The 19,598-nt window shown below is 42.7% G+C and overlaps 2 protein-coding genes across 3 annotated transcripts in view; one reads left to right on the top strand and one right to left on the bottom strand.

The window, feature by feature from the left end:
* adam10a (ADAM metallopeptidase domain 10a) overlaps positions 1-9,875 on the bottom strand; it is a 148,324-nt gene extending 138,449 nt beyond the window's left edge. The window contains exon 1 of the mRNA XM_078530310.1: positions 9,522-9,875. Within this exon, the coding sequence (XP_078386436.1) occupies positions 9,522-9,591 (70 nt within the window). The 5' untranslated portion in view covers positions 9,592-9,875. The remainder of the gene's footprint in view (positions 1-9,521) is intronic.
* Positions 9,876-16,536: 6,661 nt separating this feature from the next.
* Positions 16,537-19,598, top strand: part of mindy2 (MINDY lysine 48 deubiquitinase 2) — a 60,564-nt gene continuing 57,502 nt past the window's right edge. The window contains exons 1-2 of one of the 2 annotated variants that reach the window (XM_078530307.1): positions 16,537-17,511; positions 18,074-18,131. In XM_078530307.1, coding sequence (XP_078386433.1) covers positions 16,747-17,511; positions 18,074-18,131 — 823 coding nt within the window. In that variant the 5' untranslated portion in view covers positions 16,537-16,746. The remainder of the gene's footprint in view (positions 17,512-18,073; positions 18,132-19,598) is intronic. The other variant, XM_078530308.1, reaches the window with a different exon arrangement.

Below are 19,598 nucleotides of genomic sequence, written 5' to 3'. Positions count from 1 at the left end.
TACAAACTACTTGATCTGAGATAACTGATGCAAGTAAAAAAAAAAATTGTTCATCATCTCAGGACATCCCAAAATGCTCAACAGCCAATTAAGTATTTTTGAAAGGTAAAAGCATAGAACGAGACCATTCAGCTCTTCATGTCCATGCCTGCTCTCTGCAAGAGCAACTCACCGGGTCCATTCCCCACAATTTCCCTGGAGCTCTGCATTTTTTTTTCTGTTCAGATAATTATTTATTTCTCTTTTGAAACCTCAATTGACTATGCATCCACCACACACTCAGGCAGTGCATTCTGGATCCTAACCACTGCTTGTGTGAAAAAAAAGTTTATCGCACAGCACCATTGCTTCTCCTGCCACTGCTGTAATGTTGGGAAATGTTGAAGCAATGTTTGCACACTAATGGCAGTGAAACAAATGACCAAATAATCTATGTTAGTGATACAGGGTAAAAGATAAATGGTGGCCAGGAGGCCCCTCCAAGAGCACTATGGCATCTTTCACATCCACCCAAGGGGGCAGATAGGGTTGTTGTTTAGTGTCATCCAAACGATGGCACTACTGTCTGTGCAAAATGCCCCCAGTCCTGCATTGAGTTACCAGCTTAAATTATGCATCCAAGTCTCTGGAGGGGGGAATGGAACCAACAACCTGCCTGGAAAGCGCAAGTGCTACCAACTGACGTAAGGCTGGTACCTAAATAGAGAAGCAGAGAAGCAAATTCAACATCGGAGAAAAACCTTGCATCAATTCCCTGTGTGCTGTGTCGACATCTTCCATTCACCTTCCCTACTTCTGAACCCCTTCCAAGCACTCAAAGTTACAAGGGAACATGCAGATGATTTTGGGTTCCACTAAGAAGGTAACAATAAAAAAAAGAAACCAGATGATAGTGATTAAAAGCAACCTGCACGCAATGGACCCAACACATTTCTGTGCAAACAGACTGCACTTAGCTGCTGCAGCAGCATCTTACAGATGAATAGGCTTATGTACATGCCGCGCAATCTTTATAATACCATATGGCAACATATCCGCATCCAAACACTGAAGCAGGTACTGCATGTCAATGTACCAATGAAAAATGGCCTAAAATTCATAAGAACAGCTGACAAAAAAAGAACAGGATTAATATTCCAGATTTTGCAGTTCATTTTTGGCTGCTGGACCACACTGCATTCAGTTAAGCATCTGTACTCCTCCATACACAATTTCCCGTCCAAGTGTCATGTGAATACTAAAATGAGAAGATACAAAAAGACGGAGGAAAAGTATGAACTATGCATTATCACATCAGTAAATATTATGTAGATTTCATCAAATTAGATTACATTATAAGAATGGACTCAGAGCATAACTCTGTACAGCATTCATCTATAATGATACCATTTCATTCATCTCACATTCTGGAAATTGTCATTTCCAGTTGTGTTTCCAGCATCAAGGTACAATTGAGTCTAGTTCATCTACCTTTCACAATGTAGAAGGTTACTTATTCATTGGTTTCTTTCTCTCACATAGCTACTGCAAATATTACATTAGTGCTTACTTGAGCTCAGTGGGATCGGCACAGTGAAACAATGTATAAATCTACAGGCAAATCAGATGTCAAAGAACCAATCCACCCACATTCAATTCATGTTTTTTGCATTTAGAGGCCACTAATATTAATCCCGATCTCCCAACCAAGTCTTCAGAAATACATTTCTGTCGTACTAGAACTCACGTAAAATAAAAATATTTTATGCAATAAACAAAACTTCAGAAAGACAATTTGATGCTGCATAATTAATACAGCAGCTTTTACTGCTTTTTCTAAGAATTACAGAATCAAGGAGAAATCTCTTGACAGTGATCCACTGCTAGTATCTGGTTAATTCTCTTGTTTTCTCCCTGTAGTCATTTGAGTCTTCATTCTCTCAGGCTTGGGTTTTGTGACTCCTCATGCACTCACTCCACCCTGAAGACAAACAATTAAATTCATTCATCGGTATATGCTGTTTCAGTCAGACACTTCAATGCAACCGGATTTTGGAAAGATAAGACTCTCAGCCACAACTCCACAGTCTATGATTAGCTTGGCTGCACTGTCTGTCTGCTGGAGGTCAAGTGGAGACTAGGCATTTCCCACCTTGGAGGGAAACAATACTCTGGCAGGCAAGCTTGTCTGTGCTGGTCTTGAAAGTCTGTTTCCAAAGGCATTGGTGAACAGGCTGGAAGCTGGCCACTTTCCAGCTCAGAAAATGGTGCACTGAACAGATTTAAAGACAAAATTAAAACAAAGCCAAAAAGCCAAGTTAGCTAAAAATCAGGTTTCTCCCGATGGCTTAGTAGCTAAAATGCACCATCAGGAGCATTGCTGAGCCACAAAGAGCTGTGCTGTCTCATGCTAAATCCACGATTTGTGCCTAGATAACCCCGATTCATCATACAACCACTTTCATTGTTTCTGAATAATCTAACCGGTTACTTTAGTGCCCCACTTACTGTACTTGGTAGATTCTTGCTCATCAATGGATTACTGTGAGTTACTGCAAAATTGTGAACATGACAATGACAGAACCATCCCCAATTCATCAAAGGAAAGGGTAAGGGGTTGGGAAAAAGGAGAAAACATTTTTTCTAAAGAACAGATCAACTTCTAAGCATATTATTAGCTAGTACACAGCTAGTCTCAAAATAGTGGACATGATTTTGGCAGTACCAACAGTTGGCAACTAGGGGCACAGCAAGCAAAGCCATTTTCCAAGTCCTGATGAAAGAGCCCCGACTCGAAACGTTAACTCTGTTTCTCTCTACAGATACTGCCTGACCTGTTGACTTTTTCCAGCTTTTTTTTTGTTCTTATTTCATGGGAAGCTTGGTGTTTAATGGCCCTGGCATTTTAATTTATGGGATAGTATGCCAGATGTTAAAGCTTATCCTGTAAACGGATCCTGTAATTGTGGCAAATGGAGCGGGAACTGATTTCGGGCAACACGGCAGTTTGGGTATTAGAACTGGCTGCTGGCTTTGCAGATGGGGTGGAAGATAAGAGGCTCAAGAAAATCGTTCAGGGATCCCATTTCTGGTCACAATCAAGTGATCCTGATGAAAAATACACATAGGGAGAAGAGGCTTGGAACAATGTTCTCAATTCATCCCCCCCATCCAAGAAAAGGTGCTTTTATGTAGCACTTTTCACGACCAGTGGACGTCTCAAAGTGTTTCAGGGCCAATGAATTACAGTCACTGTTGTAATATATGAAACATGGCAGCTAACTTGCACATAGCAAATGCCCACAAACTACAATGTGATAATGACAAGATAATCTGTTGCTTTTGTGATGGTGATCGAGGGATAAAAGTTGGTCAGGACACCAGGGATAACTCTTCTTCGAATTAGTGCCATGGGGTCTTTTATATGGACCCGAACAAGCAGCTGGGGCCTCGGTTTTATGTCTCATCCAAAAAATGCGGCATCTAGACCACGCAGTACTCCTCAGTTCTGCACTTGACTGTCAGCCTTGATTTTCATGCTCAAGACAAATGAAAAAGCCTGCCAGTACTCTAGTATTGTTTATACAGGCTTAATCATGAGGAACAGTTACAAGGGCATTCTCCACCAACAATAATCAAAATTACATTTATAGAAGCCTACTTCAAAAGAAGTCACAAACTAAAATATCTTATTTTATTCTGAATATCATGGCACTAAAAACTCAAGCTTATCTATTATCTTTAGACCCATGAGAAGCAAAAGCTTCTTGGTATTTCTTTACTAGATGTAAACAGGAATCACTGGATTACCAACAGAAAACAACTTTGTTTTTGCATGCCTTTAGCCTACAAAAGAAGCACAGGCTTGTCACACGCATAATCAAGATTCTCCCTCTACATCATCAAATAAATATAGCATAATTAACCATGCTTACATACCAACTTAATTTCATTGGTATGTGGGGAGGGGAGCAGCAGAATCAAAGAAGAATTGAGAACACCAAACAGAAACATGAGAAGTGGATTTCTATCACCTAAATCAAATGTCAGCTGAGAAAAATTAAACCATCTTTTCATCAAGGCAGCTATTTTGGATATCAAACAGTAAAGCTATGACTGATATAAACAACCATTTCTACAGACTGACACACATTTTTAATATAACCGCAGCCTTCAATAAAGGGGCAAACGTATTTTGTTGGCTACAAACTAGATAAGCCGAGGGCCTACTCGCCACTTAACTGCACTCCACAGGCAGCCTAAAGGTGAGTCACTAAAAATTTGAAACCATATTAATTCATGAAAAATCTCCTTCCTTGAAAACCTCACACGAGTTAGCTTAGCTAGGACTGTGGCACTCATTCCCCACCAATGATAATCAAAATTACATCCTCAACAACATGGTTAATTTTTATTTTAATAAAATATGTTCTCTACGAGCACAGGACTTAAAAACAAACAGTACTAGAAATTTTAAAAAAACAAAACTCACACATATGATCATTTTCAGGGAGGATCAACCTTAAGAGTTAAAGGAAAGCATCTGGCATCTAGACTGGAAAGGTTTTCCCACATAACTGAGTCCTGACTTAAGACTTCCTCTCATTGTGGAGACAAACAGAAATGGGTGGAAACTAATAACAGGAAAAACTTCAGATATAAAAACCACTGTGAATTCTCATGGGGAGAGGAGGGAGAGTCCCATATAACATTCTTGTCTGTGTCACAAGATAATTCACATGCTATTTCAAAAATGATGAGAAATTCAGAAAAACTCTAGCCCACCAATAGCTTCCCCACATCCAGCAGGAGGCTATTTCCAATGTTCCATTCCACAAGTGCTCTGCCTGAAAGCAGGTCCTTGAGCTCACTGTCTGCTGGTGCTTCAGTTTGAGCCGTTACTCTTGGCAATTTGTCAGTGCTGGTTTGCCATTATCTTCCACACTCAAGAGGTCAAGTCTACCTCAGCCGGGGGAGGAAATCAAATCCACGATGTTGGCATTATTCTGAACCACGGTAGCCATCTAACCAACTTAGCTACTGGCTCCCATTTCCAACGTAACGCATCTTTAAGTATATTTTAAAATTGTACCAATTAGATCCTTGGAACATCAGAGGAAATGAGCTCCAAAAGTAAGTGGAATTACACAATATTGCTTTTCCACACTATGGAGGAAAATGGAAACCAGATAATATGGTGGAAAACTTGCTATTGTTGCCCAGAGACCTCTTTAGACATAATCTATATAGAACAAGAGCTCTCTGTGTGCCTTATTGTTTCTGAACATTTATTACAGGGGATATTGCTTACTGTTTCAAACAGAAGCTCTTCTCTCTTCCTTCCTTTTACCAAAAAGGTAATGGAAGGGATAGAAAACTGGAAACACCACAACTTACAACCTTACATCCAGGACAATATCAGCCGGGCCGAGTTAACATTCCTGTAGTAAATAGATTGTATCACATTGATTATTACCTTCCTAAAATGTCACTTCATATCTCTCAGCAGGACTAAAATTTGATAGGCCTTTTTAAAAATTCATTCACAGGATGTGGGCTTCGCTGGCTGGGCCAGCATTTACTGCCCCTCTCCAGTTGCCCTTGAGGTGGCAGTGGTCAGCTACCTTCTTGAACCACTGCAGTCCATATGTAGGTACACCCACAGTGCTGTTAGGAAGCAGAGTCCAGGGTTTTGACCCAGCAACAGTGAAGGAATGATGATATATTTCCAAGTCAGGATGGTGAGTGACTTGGAGGGGAACTTCCAGGTGGTGGTGTTCCCATCAATCTGCTGCCCTTGTCCTCCTAGATGGTCATGGTCATGGGCTTGGATGGAGCTGTTGAATGAGCCTTGGTGAATTCCTGCAGTGCATCTTGTAGATGGTACACACTGCTGCTACTGTGCGTCGGTGGTGGAGGGAGTGAATGTTTGTGGATATGGTGCCAATCAAGCGGGCTGCTTTGTCCTGGACCATGTCAAGCTTCTTGAGTGTGGTGGAAGATGCACTCATCCAGGCAAGTGAGGAATATTCCATCACACTCCTGACTTGTGCCTTGTAGACGGTGGACAGGCTTTGGGGAGTCAGGAGGTGAGTTACTCATCTCACGATTCCTAGCCTCTGACCTGCTCTTGTAGCCACAGTATTTATATGGCTCGTCTAGTTCAGTTTCTAGTCAATGGCAATGCCCATGATGTTGATAGTGGGGGATTCAGTGATGGTAATGCCATTGAACATCAAGGGGCGATGGTTGGATTTTATCTCGTTGGAGATACTCATTGCCTGGCACTCACGTGGTGTGAATGTTACTTGCCACTTGTCAGCCCAAGCCTGGATATTGTCCAGGTCTTGCTGCATTTGGACATAGACTGCTTCAGTATCTGAGGAGTCACAAATGGCGCTGAAGATTCTGCAATCATCAGCAAGCATCCCCACTTGTGACTTATGATGGAAGGAAGGTCATTGATGAAGCAGCTGAAGATGGTTGGGCCGAGGACATTACCTTGAGGAACACCTTCAGTGATGTCCTGGAGCTGAGATGACTGACCTCCAAAAACCACAACCATCTTCCTTTGTGCTAGGTGTGACCCCCACCAGCTGAGAGGTTTTCCCCCTGATGCCCATTGACTCCAGTTTTGCTAGGGCTCCTTGATGCCACCCTTGGTTAAATGTGGCCTTGATGTCTGGGACAGTTACTCTCATCTCACTTCGGGAGTTCAGCTCTTTTGTCCATGTTTGAACCAAGGTTGTAATGAGGGCTGGAGCTGAGTGACCCTGGCTGAACCCAAATTGGGCATCAGTGAGCAGGTTATTGCTAAGCAAGTGCCACTTGATAGTAAAGCAATGGAAGGGGTCATAAACAGTGCTGATGACAGAGTAGACTGATGGGGCGGGAATTGGCCAGGTTGGATTTGTCCTGCTTTTTGTGTACAGGACATACCTAGGCAATTTTCCGCATAGCCAGGTAGATGTCAGTGTTGTAGCTGTGCTGGAACAGCTTGGCTAGGGGTGTGGCAAGTTCTGGGGCACAAGTTTTCAGTACTCTTGCTGGAATATTGTCAGGGCCCATAGCCTTTTCACTGTCTAGTGCCTTCAGCCATTTCTTGACATCACGTGGGGTGAATCGAATTGGCTGAAGACTGGCATCTGTGATGTTGGAGACCTCCAGAGGGGGCTGAGATGGATCACCCACTTGGCACTTCTGGCTGAAGATTGTAGCTAATGCTTCAGCTTTGTCTTTTGCATTGGTGTGCCAGGCCTCATCATTGAGGATGGGGATATTTGTGGAGCCTCCTCCTCCAGTGAGTTGTTTAATTGTCCACCACCATTCACAGCTGGATGTGGCAGGGACTGCAGAGCTTAGACCTGATCTGTTGCTTGTGGGATCACTTGGTTCAGTCCATCACTTGCTGCTTACAACTACATGCATGCCAAACAACACCTGTTATAGATTCACCAGTTGACACCTCATTTTTAAGTATGTCTGATGCTGTTCCTGGCATGCCTTCCTGCACTCTTCGTTAAACCAGGGTTGATCCCCTGGCTTGATGGTAATGATAGAGTGGGGGATATGCCAGGCCATAAAGTTACAGATTGTTCTTGAGTACAATTCTGCTGCTGCTGATGGCCCAAAGCACTTCATGGATGCCCAGTCTGGAGTTGCTCGATCTGTTTGAAATCTATCCCATTTAGCACAGTGTGCCACACAACACAATGGATACCCTCAATGTGAAGGTGGGACTTTGCCTCCATAATTATATATGCAATGGTCACTCCTACTGGTACTGTCATGGACAGATGCATCTGTGGCAGGCAGGTTGGTGAGGATGAGGTCAAATATGTTTTTCCCTCTTGTTGGTTCGCTTACCACCTGCCGCATACCCAGTCTAACAGCTATGTCCTTTAGAACTCGGCCAGCTCAGTCAGTCGTGGTGCTACCAAGCCACTCTTGGTGATGGATATTGAAGTCCCCCACCCAGGGTACATTCTGCACCCTTGCCATCCTCAGTGCTTCCTCCAAATGGTGTTCAACATGGAGGAGCACTGATTCACCAGCTGAGGGAGGGCGATATGTGGTAATCAGGAGGTTTCCTTGCCCATGTTTGACTAATGCCATGAGACTTCACGGGGTCCAGAGTCGACGTTGAGGTCTCCCAGGGAACTCACTCCCGACTGTATACCACTGAACTGCCACCTCTGCTGAGTCTGTCCTGCCGGTGGGACAGGACATACCCAGGGATGGTGAGGGTGGTGGTAAGGTATGATTCCAAATGATATGCACCAAAACTCAAGTTTTTACTTACTAAGTCTAAAGTTTCAATTGGTTTTATTTTGTTTCAATTCTAAATACACCAGCTTATACCAGAACATGGTTCCACAGGGTGGCTGAAGTTAACCCCTATGTCCAAGTGGTCATTCTTCCAGGGTCTCGACAACAATTGTAAAACACAATTTCAAGGGCCATTCCACCTCTTGCTCAGCATAAATAAATATAGCCACATCAATCCCAAGAACAGTCACTGCTTAGAATCAAGAAAAGGGAATTATGACATCTTTCCAAGAATCATAACGTCCATGGTTACATCAGCTGAGATGACCCAAGTCAAAAATGACTAGGGGAATCACTTGGCAACTTTACTACTGTGCATGACAAAGTGCCATGGTACACTCCCCGTTAGATTTATTAGTTTCTGGCAGATGAGTAGGAAATGCTGTATAAATTAAGTGCCACGTCTCGCGTTCCTTTGTCAACCGTGTATGTGGAAAACAATCGTGTTGAAAGGCGAGGAGTCCGAAAATCGTGGACCATGTTGAAAACTGCACGTTATAACGAAAGACGAAGGTCTTTCACTGACCGAATGTAAATCCCACCGAAACAAACCGCCGCCTGCTTGCCCACCCGACTGATGCCAAGTTTAAAAAGCGCGATCAATCCGAGGCCGGGCAAAGCCTCAAGAGTGAGAATTACAAATTCAAATGGTGTGCTTTTAAACACTCGCTGTTTAATTGAAAGCAGGAAGCAGACAGGGGGAGGAGGGATGATGATGTGATGCTGGGTGTCACCGACTTGCAGGAACATGCAGCGTGTCCTGAAGCAGCTTTCACAATGAACACAGTTCAGGAAATGAAAATGCATTTTTTTTTGGGGGGGGTGGGGGGGGGGAATAATTTTTGATGGAAAGAGATCAAGTTTTTTTTTTAAACAAAGTCTAAAATAGACACTGGGAGAAATTGAGGGTCCAGAGAGAGAGGGAGATTCGCCTAATGCCAGAAAAGGTTGTCCAAGTGCAACTGGGCTGGAGGGAAACCCTCACCAGCCGGGGGTTTAATCAAAGGAAAATGAGGGTGTGGAGAGAGAGAGAGAGAGAGAGAGAGTGTGAGTGTTTGTAAAATTTAAAGCCCAGGTCGGTTACCCCGGGCAACGGGCGCCAGGCCTCTCCATCCAAGGCCACGGTCGCTGCCCCCACCCCCGACTCCCCTCCCCGCTCAGCCCCGACTCACTGGCACCGCGGCGGTTGGTGGGTGGAACGCGCGGCTTCTTACCCCGCGAGATCGACGCCCAGGACAGCAGCAGCAGTCCGACTCCCAGCAACAGCATCGTCGGCGCCCGCATCCCGGGCCGCAGCCCCAGGGAAGGCTGGGGGGGGGTTGTGTGAGGGACGACGGCGGTGGCGGCGATGTGGATTTAATCTGGAATATTCCGCGGCTCAACCGGCGCCTTCAACTCTCTTCCTCTCGGCCCCGACCTGACCCTCTTTTGTTGTTGTTGTTTTTTTTTTATTAAAACCTCCCTCGTGTTCTCGTCCCCCCCCCTTTTTTTTTCCTCCTTCTTCTCTCCCTCAGGAGCCCGAGCCGCCGCCGCCGCCGGTCGATGTGCACCAGACGCCAGCCGCTGCCTGACTGAATCTTCCTGGAAGCGCCGCTCCCCGGCCGCCTCCGCTTGCTGCCAAATAAGGAGCCGGCCTCGCTCTTAAAGGGGCCGCGTCCCTCTCGCCAACTGCTCCAAGTATTGGCTCCTCCCCCACTCCCAGGATTATTCTTCAGCCAACATTCCATGGTGCAAGTGAGGACCAGTGTCTTCTTCGTAAGCGCGTCATCACCCACCCGCTGAGCGAAGTCAGCCGGTGTTCTCTGGAACAAAAACAGAATTACCTGGAAAAACTCAGCAGGTCTGACAGCATCGGCGGAGAAGAAAAGAGTCGACGTTTCGAGTCCTCACGACCCTTCAACAGAACTGAGTATAGTTAGGAGAGGGGTGAAATATAAGGTGTTCTCTGGAGTTTAGAAGAAGGAGAGGTCGGTCACCTCATTGAAACGTGCAGGATTCTGAAAAAAGTTTGACGGGGGTAGACACAAAGAGATTGTTTTTCGCTGGTCAGGGAATCTAAAATAGTAACAGAAAGTGCTGGAAAAGCCCAGCAGGTCTGGCAGCATCTGTGGAGCAAGGAATAGACGCTTCACGCCCAATATAACTTCTTCAGAGTCTAAAACACAAGGGCAGCAGTCTCAGGATTAAGGGGTCGCTCATTTAGGACTGAGGGAAGAAATTACTTCACTCAAAGGGTTGTGAATCTTTGGAATTCACTATCCCAGAGCACTGTGGCTGCTCCATCATTAATATGTGCAGGGCTGGGATTGACAGATTTTTGGTTACTCAGGGAATCAAGGGGTATGGAGAGCGGGCAGGAAAGTGGAGTCGAAGCCCAAGATCAGCCATGATCATATTGAATGCAGGGCCATATGGTCTACTCCTGCTCCTATCTATTGTGTACTTGTGTTCCTGTGAATGTCAGTGTAATCAGATTAACTAAGTTTCCTTTAAAGGTTTTGGGTTTTTTTTGTGACAGTATATCAGTGCCTTCGTTATTGCCAACCTTCTGATTGGATCAAAAGGTATAAATAGGAGCAGGCTGAAACTGTGGTTGTTGAGTTAGGAGGTGAATGTTTGCAATGTGCATCTCTACAAATAAATGTTTATAAAAATGTGTCAAAAAACACTCACTTGCTCAATCTTACTCAGAATAGTTGTAATGCCCTCAAAAAAAGCATTGTCATTTCTCAATCTTTCTAACGATTTAGGTTAAGAAAATGCTGCAAAAACATGGCAGCTGAATGAGGCAAGAATAAAATACTGCGGATGCTGGAAATCTGAAATAAAGACAGAAAATGTTGGAAATACTCAGCAGGTCTGGCAGCATCTACGGTTCTCTCACGACAGATGCTGCCAGACTTGCTGAGTATTTCCAGCATTTCTGTCTTTATTGCAGCTGAAGGAAAAGGCTTTGGGGAGACTTTGATATGAACTAAAATAATTCATTGTTTTTCCTTTAGTCACCCATAACTGAGTGGTATTAGAAATTTTAATAAACAACCTTGGTGCAGGTGACGATGACTGTCTTCATAAGCATCGTCTTGCAATGGGAGATTGGGGTAGTAGTGCTGTCAACCTCAACAGAAGTTAAGTGTCTCAGGCAGCTTCCCTTCTCTCTTCTGTTATATTCTTTTCCAGCAAAGTATCAATCCCAGTTTTGTGGTCCAGGGCACCAGTGCAGATCAACAAGTGTATGCAATTACTTACTGAGCCCATGGCCCTGACACAAACTCACTGCCAAGGCAGTGGGCAAAACTCATTTAACAATGAGTCTGAGGCTCAGGTGGACACTAGCCTTTTATGTTTCAGTTTAACTTGTGCTAGTCTTGCAATATTGAACTACAGTCAGCATTGGGAGATGTGAAAAGGCTTGGGGGTAGCCAGATCACATATTCAAATCGCAAATAGCCACTGTGGAAAAAAGGATTCTAATCATAAATCTTCTATTAACAAGAGAAACTAGGTTAGTTCAGTAGGGGAGTTCTGGCCCAATGTAACCACAGTGGTATCACAGTATTAAATTGTATTGCACCTTCAAAATTGCTATTATGGGTGCAGTTGCTTCTCAGCTCCCCTAAATTAACAATTAATTGGTTTTCTGCTTTATTTAAAGCTTCAATTTTATTTGGAAAATTATATATTTATGCTTACTGTCTCCAATCTTCAAATTTATGTTGGGTTTCAGTAGTGCTGAAGGATTCCATTATCCATTTCAATAACAGACAATTCTTAATTTATGAAAATTGACAGAAGTTATGTCGAAACATCATTTCATATTTTGATAAAACAAACAGTGGAATCCAAAACCCTGTTTGGAAACAGAGCAACAAAATTAAATATTACAAAAATGAAAATTTGCAATTGTCCAAGAAATCAAATGGGCCAAAGTATCTGGAATATTAAAAGTCACATTACATTATGAACTTTGAAATTCATTAATAATGTTTGCTCTGTATTTATAAAAGAATGGACATAAAGCACCTGTTCTCATGCAGGTGATTTGCACTTATTCTTGTACAAATACAGAATAATCATTAATAATGCATCCATTTAAAAATGAATAATCATATGCTACAATAGGTAATATAATTTTGCCTGCAACATGTTACAAATTTAGGAATACTCAACATAGCAATGTCCATAAGGGAAACTATAACTTTCATTGTCGTTTGGTAGTACAAAACCTGAGTATTGCTGAAAAAAGAGACATATCTATGCTTTCTGTCTTGCACTCATCAGGACACACACAAGAATACCATTGCAAGGGGGAAAACAACAATTTATACCGTATATGAAGAGAGTGCTGATTGGTTGGCAAGTGGCCACACCAAACAAGCATTTACACATGAAGCCATCACCAAAACCTGGTAAACACGAAGTTAACAATAGTTAATGGAAAAGTTGATAGGGAGATCAATCAGAATCAAGCTGCTTGGTTTAAATTTCAAACGATGCTTGGCAGTTAACTGTCAGTCACCATCAGTGGTGCATTCTCCATGGAAACACCACTTGCCAACAAATCAGCACTCCCTTCTCATACAGTATAAATTGTTTTCCCCCTTATATTGGTATTCTTGATGAGACGAAAAGATTAGACATGTCTCTTTTTTTAGCAAAACTTTCATTGTGTTGGGTAACTTCACAGGTGTAAAGACATATTATAACTATAGTGGTATCTGAGTGCCACTCAGCTGTCAATACTCACAAAATTAATACTTTTGAAAGGTAAAATTTATTACGTATTTCCAGTTGGCTCAAATCAATAATTATTTTGAAAACTGACTCCATAAATACCATGTTCTATATGTATGAATCCAACGTTTAATATGAAACGTATGTTTTCTTTTCTGTAAGATACCAGACTCCTTTCAAATCTGTACCAATATTATGTTAATCAATGCACAAACATGCCATTTCAAGAATATTTGGACAGCTTATGGGCTAAGTGACAAATGTTAGGTCCACTAGAAAACTACAAACATCTGCTGTGTCCTGTACTATTGTTATATTCTGTTTCTGTCATTAGAGACTATTAGGGGACAACATAAATTCCTTATCAGATAGAAATCAGATATTGCATGTCAGACTAATGATTGTTGTTATTGTTTTCTACTTGGCGGCTCAGCAACACAGCACAACTGGTTTTCTGAACTTTGGATGAATTAGACTTGCATCTAATGTACAAAATTAAACAACTATATCAAAAAAGAAAAGCAAAATACTACAGATGCTGGATAGCTGAAATAAAACTAGAAAAATGCTAGAAATACTCAGCAGGTCTGGCAATATCTGTGCAGAGGGAAAGAGAAACAGAGTTAATGTCTGTTATGTTAATGAGTAAATGGTCATTTTTGAAATTTAATTAAAAGACTAACACGACCCATTCATCAATGCTACATCAATAAGTTATAATACCCATGAAGTGAACACATAATTCATTGGCCTCAAATTTTTATCAAAGATTTAAAATAGATAAATTCACACCTTCATTACAATAACAAAGGAAGGAATTTCATAAGAATGTATTAAACATTTATTTTCAGTATCTCATGGTGTAATTTGAAGGACTCTGTAACCAATGAATATTCTCACTAGAATTTACCAATTACTATTTCAACGTTTCCATTAACTATTGTTAACTTCATGTTTACCAGGTTTTGTTGATGGCTTCACGTGTAAATGCTTGTTTGATGTGGCACTAAGCCAATTTGACCAATTATTTCATGCACAACTCCTGAGGTTGGAAGCTGTGCAAGTGATCACTGTCACAACATTCTTGAGTCAAACATTCGGAGATATAAGACTGCAGTTTGGGATAACATTCTTGGTTTTCCTTGTTGGGCAGATCAATCCTTTGCTTATCAGCTCCCCAGATGGCATTGCTGAACATGGAAACTTTTCATTAGGGAGATTGCGTGTACAAATTCTCATCCAAATGCTCTGTCACATAACGCATCCAAGCAGTTGTTATAAGTAAATTATTTTGATATGCAGTAAAGGGGCCTGAACTGTATTTTACATATCAAAATTGATTCTTATTTATGTCTATAGAGTTTCTTTTTTGGATAGGATAAATAAGAATTCTTGTGTGAAAGAGATGATAATTGTGGAATGCTCTTTTGGGAGTGAGGGCTGCTTATTTTTTAAATCTATGCTGTAGAGCAGTTCAATTTCAAAATTAATCACCGTGAAATTATTTAAGAAGGGGAAATATTTTTCTCCTTATTCAAAATAATTTTTAAAATGTCAAATGCTAAAATTTTAGTCAACAATGAAAGACGGTTAATTTTAGTAGCTAAATTGCTGAATGCAAATATTTTGTTGCACTCATCAGAAACAATGCAATTATCTACTTTTTCACTTTACAGTGAATGAATGGTATACTTTTCTCTGCCCTATGTCAGCACCTAAAGGTTCGTCATAGCGTGGCCAGAAAAACAGCAAAGTTCAGTTTGCTTGGCCAAGGATTACGTTTTAATGCTAGCCTCAGAAAAACAATCCTTACTGCACCAGTTGAATTTTTCCACTTCATACACCAGCCATCCTAATCTGAGTACAAATGCAATTTTCCAGCTAACCCTGGAGCCAAATTGTGAGCAGTTTTTTCAAGCTGATCCATACCTAATAGGAAATGAGGTATAATTGGTTTTATGTGAGACCCATACAAACATCAGAAAGAAGAAAATTTCATCCCCTGAGTCTGGACTGAATTCAAACCTGTAGTGATGAAAGAGATGAAAGAAAGACTTAAACGTTTATATAATGTCTTTCATGACATCCCAAAGTGCTTTGCAACCAATTATATACTTTTGAAGTCACTGTTGTAAAAGAAGAAAAATTTGCATTTATATAGCATCCTTCATGACCACTGGATGTCAGTGTCTGGCTGTCATAGTGTGGAAAAAAAGTGCACCATTCATTCACTGTTATGTGAAAAATTAGATAATTACATTGTCTGTGATGAGTATAACAAAATATATACCACTCAGCAATTTCTCTGCTAAAATTAACCCTCTGTAATTGTTAACAAAAATCATAGCATTTGACATTTTAAAAATAATTTTGAACAAGGATAGAGATATTTCTCCCTGTCAAATAATCTCACAGTAATTAATTTTGAAGAGTAGTCACTATTGTAATGTAGGAAACACGGCAGCCAGTTTGCACACAGCGAACTCTCATGAACAGCAATGTAATAATGACCAGATAATCCCTTTTTTGCGATGTGGAATGAGGGTTAAATATTGGTAAGGAGAGCAAGGATAACTCCCCTGCTCTTCTGTGCAATACTGTTATGGGATATTTTACATTTAATATCTTAATTAATATCTTACTCAAAAGACAGCACCTCCGACAGTGCAACACTCCTTCTGTATTGCACTTGAGTAGCAGTATTGATTTTTGTGTGTAACTCTGGAGTAAGCCTTGAACTCGGAACCTTATAACATATCGAGGCAGGAGTGTTACCAACTGAGCCACAGCTGACACTTTAAAACATAGGAAATGTAGCTGCCAATTTACACACAAGGTCCCACAAATGGCAATGAGATTAATTATCAGAATTTGGTTGAGATAAATATTGACCGGGTACCCCCTTGCTCTTCTTCAAACTACAGTGCTGCACTGAAGTGTCAGCCTAGATCACCTGCTCAATTCTCTGGAGTGAGAAATGACCCACAACCTTTGGATTCAAGAGGCCAAACTGCTACTAGGGAACCATGACTTTTTGAAGGTTCGCGACAGTTAATTGTTAATACTCCTTTAAGAAAGTAACCAGGGTACCCAGAGCGCATGCTTACAACCACCAGTCACAATTTCCTGCCAGATAATGATCCTTTGTTTTCCTTTTTGCATTAAGGGACGCTGTTGTCTTGAGCAACACTAGCAATGGTAATTCATAGCACTCTGAAGAAAAGCATATTATTTTGCACATGTTGCTGAAAAACTTAATTTATTTGCAAACAGATTGACTTTGCTGTTTGTTCCTGGAGTTTGCAGAGGCTTTCTCTCGAAGCTGCGGAGCAGTGCACTTAGACCGCATGGTGTTTTATGTAATTTGATTGAACGCATCTTTTTTGTTTCCACACAACACTTTTATTTTCTGTAACAATGAGAATTCAGTCATCTTGGAGGGTGAGGCTGGGGAAGCGCATGCGCGACTGCCGGCGCTGACGTCACGGGGCTGCTGGCGGTGTCATGGCGGCTGCCGGTCAGCGGCTCGAAGCCTTTTCCATGTAAACACGCTCGACATTTCCTCCTCTCCTCTCCCTCCCCTCCCCCCCCCCCAACCACCATTCCCCCGCCCCAACTCCCCCCCATCCCCACCCCCTCCCCCCTCTCACCCCCAACCCCTCCCCCCCCCCCCCACTTTGACACACCCCCTCCCCTCCCCGCCTCATGGAAAGTCATGACGGTGCCGAGCGGGGCGGCGTGGCCGCCGTGGAGTTCGCCGGAGTCGGGCCGAGCACTCCCGGCAGCGGGCGGCTGAAAAGCGCCTGCCGGCCCGGGGAGACGGCCGCCGCCGCTGCCGAGACTCCATGTCCCAGCGCCGGGACGCACCTGGAAGAGGAGGAGAGGGCGAGGGTGGAGAAGGAGGAGGAGGAGGAGGCCGCGCCTGCCACCGCGCCGGAGAAAGTGAGGGAGGAGGGCGCCCAGCAGCAGCAGCAGCAGCAAAACTTGGTAAACAAGATGGGCGAGCTGGGCACAGAGGCAGAGAGCGGCTCAAGGAAAGGAGCCCTGGCCGGCCTCTCACAGCAAACATTGCCTCCACACACGGACGGTCAGGTCCAGGAGGAAGGCAGCCCCAGTAAAACTCCCGAGGGTGACAGGAATCACAGTGCCAGTGACCAAAGCCTGCCCGGCGAATCGCAAAGCATCGACTCCCTCGAATCCTTTTCTAATCTGAACTCCTGCCCAAGCTCTGATTTGAACAGCGAGGGGGCTGAAGACCGGGCTCTGGCTCTTGCTTTACAGACTGAGGAGTATAATAGCAAGGATGGCGTTGCCAAACCGTCTGGTTCGAAGGAGAGATTCCCTGGACAGTCAGTCTATCACATTAAGTGGATCAAATGGAAAACCGAGAACACGCCCATTATTACACAGAATGAAAATGGCCCTTGTCCATTGCTCGCAATTATGAACGTTCTTCTTTTAGCATGGAAGGTACATGTAAATATATTAATAACTTTTAACGTATGTAAAGTGTGAAGTTTTCATGTATGGTGATACCTATTAAGTTGTAGCTCGCACCTTCACTGTACTTGCTGGCATACATGGCACCAGTCCACCAACACCTTGATTTTTAAAAATGCTAATTTTTCCATTCAAATCTCTGCATGGCCTCACCCTTCACTATCCCTGTGACCTCCTCCATGCTCTGCATGGGAGGGAATTCTGGAGCTTGGGACCTAGACAACTGAAAGCACAATCGATGACGATGGGCAAACAATGTGGGGGATGCACGAGAGGTCAGAGTTGGAGGAACAGAGTTCCTGAACCCCTTTGTCTTTCCTCTTTAACATGCTCCTTAAAATTGACCCCTGACTATGCTTTGTTAACCTGTCCTAACACCTCTTTTGGCTCGGAGTTGACTTTTGCCATATTACACTCCTGTGAAATCGTGGGATGTTTTACTATGCTGAGTGGGCTATGTAAATAAGTTTTCATTGCATAAAACCTTGTTTCAAAATAAAATCTAATTTTTAAATCCACATTTTTATTCTAGATTAAGCTTCCACCTATGATGGAAATCATAACAGCAGAGCAGTTAATGGAATACTTGGGTAAGATTTTTTTTTACTGATACTAAAGGGATGTTTTCATTTGAAATGAAACTACCTCAGAGTCATTTGTCACCTTATTAGTTTTTCCCTCTGCCAATTGAAAGATTGAAAACAAAATCCACGGTACTTGGTGTTTTTTAAGTATTTTATTGCAAAGTTATGATTGTTTTTATTGAACAGTAAAAGCACTCTCTTCTGTAACTTGTTGCTGAAGTTTCTCAGGGTTGTAGCCTTGACCCATCTATCTTCATCTGCTTCATCAATGACATGTCCTCCATTGTGGCAGCAGAAGTGGGGCTGACCGATAATTGCATAATTTTCAGTTTCGGTGGTGGTCAGATAAAGAAGGTAAGTCTAAAGGCAGTCACACTAGGACAACGCCCACACTTGATAAGTGACATGTAGCATTCATGCCACACAAGGGTCAGGTAATGACTCTTCAACAGAAGAGTCTAATCAACTTCCCATGGCATTCAGTGGCATTGCCTTCACCAAATGCCCCCTGAGGGCCAACATTGACTGGAAACTCAACTGCAAGAATAAATCTCACGGCTATTTGAGCAGGCCAGAGGATGGGTATTCAGGAGTGAGTCACTCCCCTAACTCGTCAAACCTCCCTACTGCCTACAATGCACAAGCCCGAAGTATGATTGCATATTCTCCACTTGCCTAAATGGGTAATGCTGCAACAACACTCAAGAAGCTCAACACCGTCCAGTACAAAGCAATCTGCTTGGTTGACATCCCATCTATGAGCTTAAACATAGTGTACACTGCCTACAGAACTCACATAAACAAATCATTGAAAAGCGGTAGGACAAGCCGATAAGTGTTACAAATGCATTTTGGAGCACTTGGCTTATAAATAGAGGAAGCAAGTATGCCAGCCCTTTATAAAACACTGGTTTGACCTCAGCTGGAATATTCTGGGCACTATGCTTTAGGAATGATATCAGAGCCTTGGAAAGGGTGCTTGAAATTTCTGGGAATTAAAGCAGCAATGAGGAACTACAGTTAGGTGCAGAGACTAGAGAAGTTGGGATTGTTCTCCTTAGATGAGGTTCATGGGAAACTTAATAGGGCTTTGCTAGACTAAGTGAGGAGAAACTGATTTCACTGGCAGGTGAAGGACACAGATTTAAGACAATTAGGAAAAGGACCAATTAGGTATTTACTTGAAAAGGAAAATTTGCAAAGCTGTGAGGCAAGAACAGGGTAAGCCAACACTGGCATAATGGACTGAATGGCCTCCTGTGCTCTAAAATTTTATGAACTGCAGCAGCTCTCAAGCATGTGACAACTACCACCACTGGAAGGAAAAGGGCAGAAGGTACATGGCAGCATTATAACCTCCACGATTCCCTTCAAGTCGCTCACCATTCTGATTTGACCATATGTCGCTGACTGTTCCTTAAGCATCACTGACAAAATCATAGAATCCTCAACCTAAACAGCACCATGGGGAGT

This window comes from Cetorhinus maximus, chromosome 26, assembly GCF_964194155.1.
Source record: "Cetorhinus maximus chromosome 26, sCetMax3.hap1.1, whole genome shotgun sequence".
Classification (NCBI taxonomy): Eukaryota; Metazoa; Chordata; class Chondrichthyes; order Lamniformes; family Cetorhinidae; genus Cetorhinus; species Cetorhinus maximus.
This window is presented reverse-complemented; position numbering and strand designations above follow the sequence as displayed.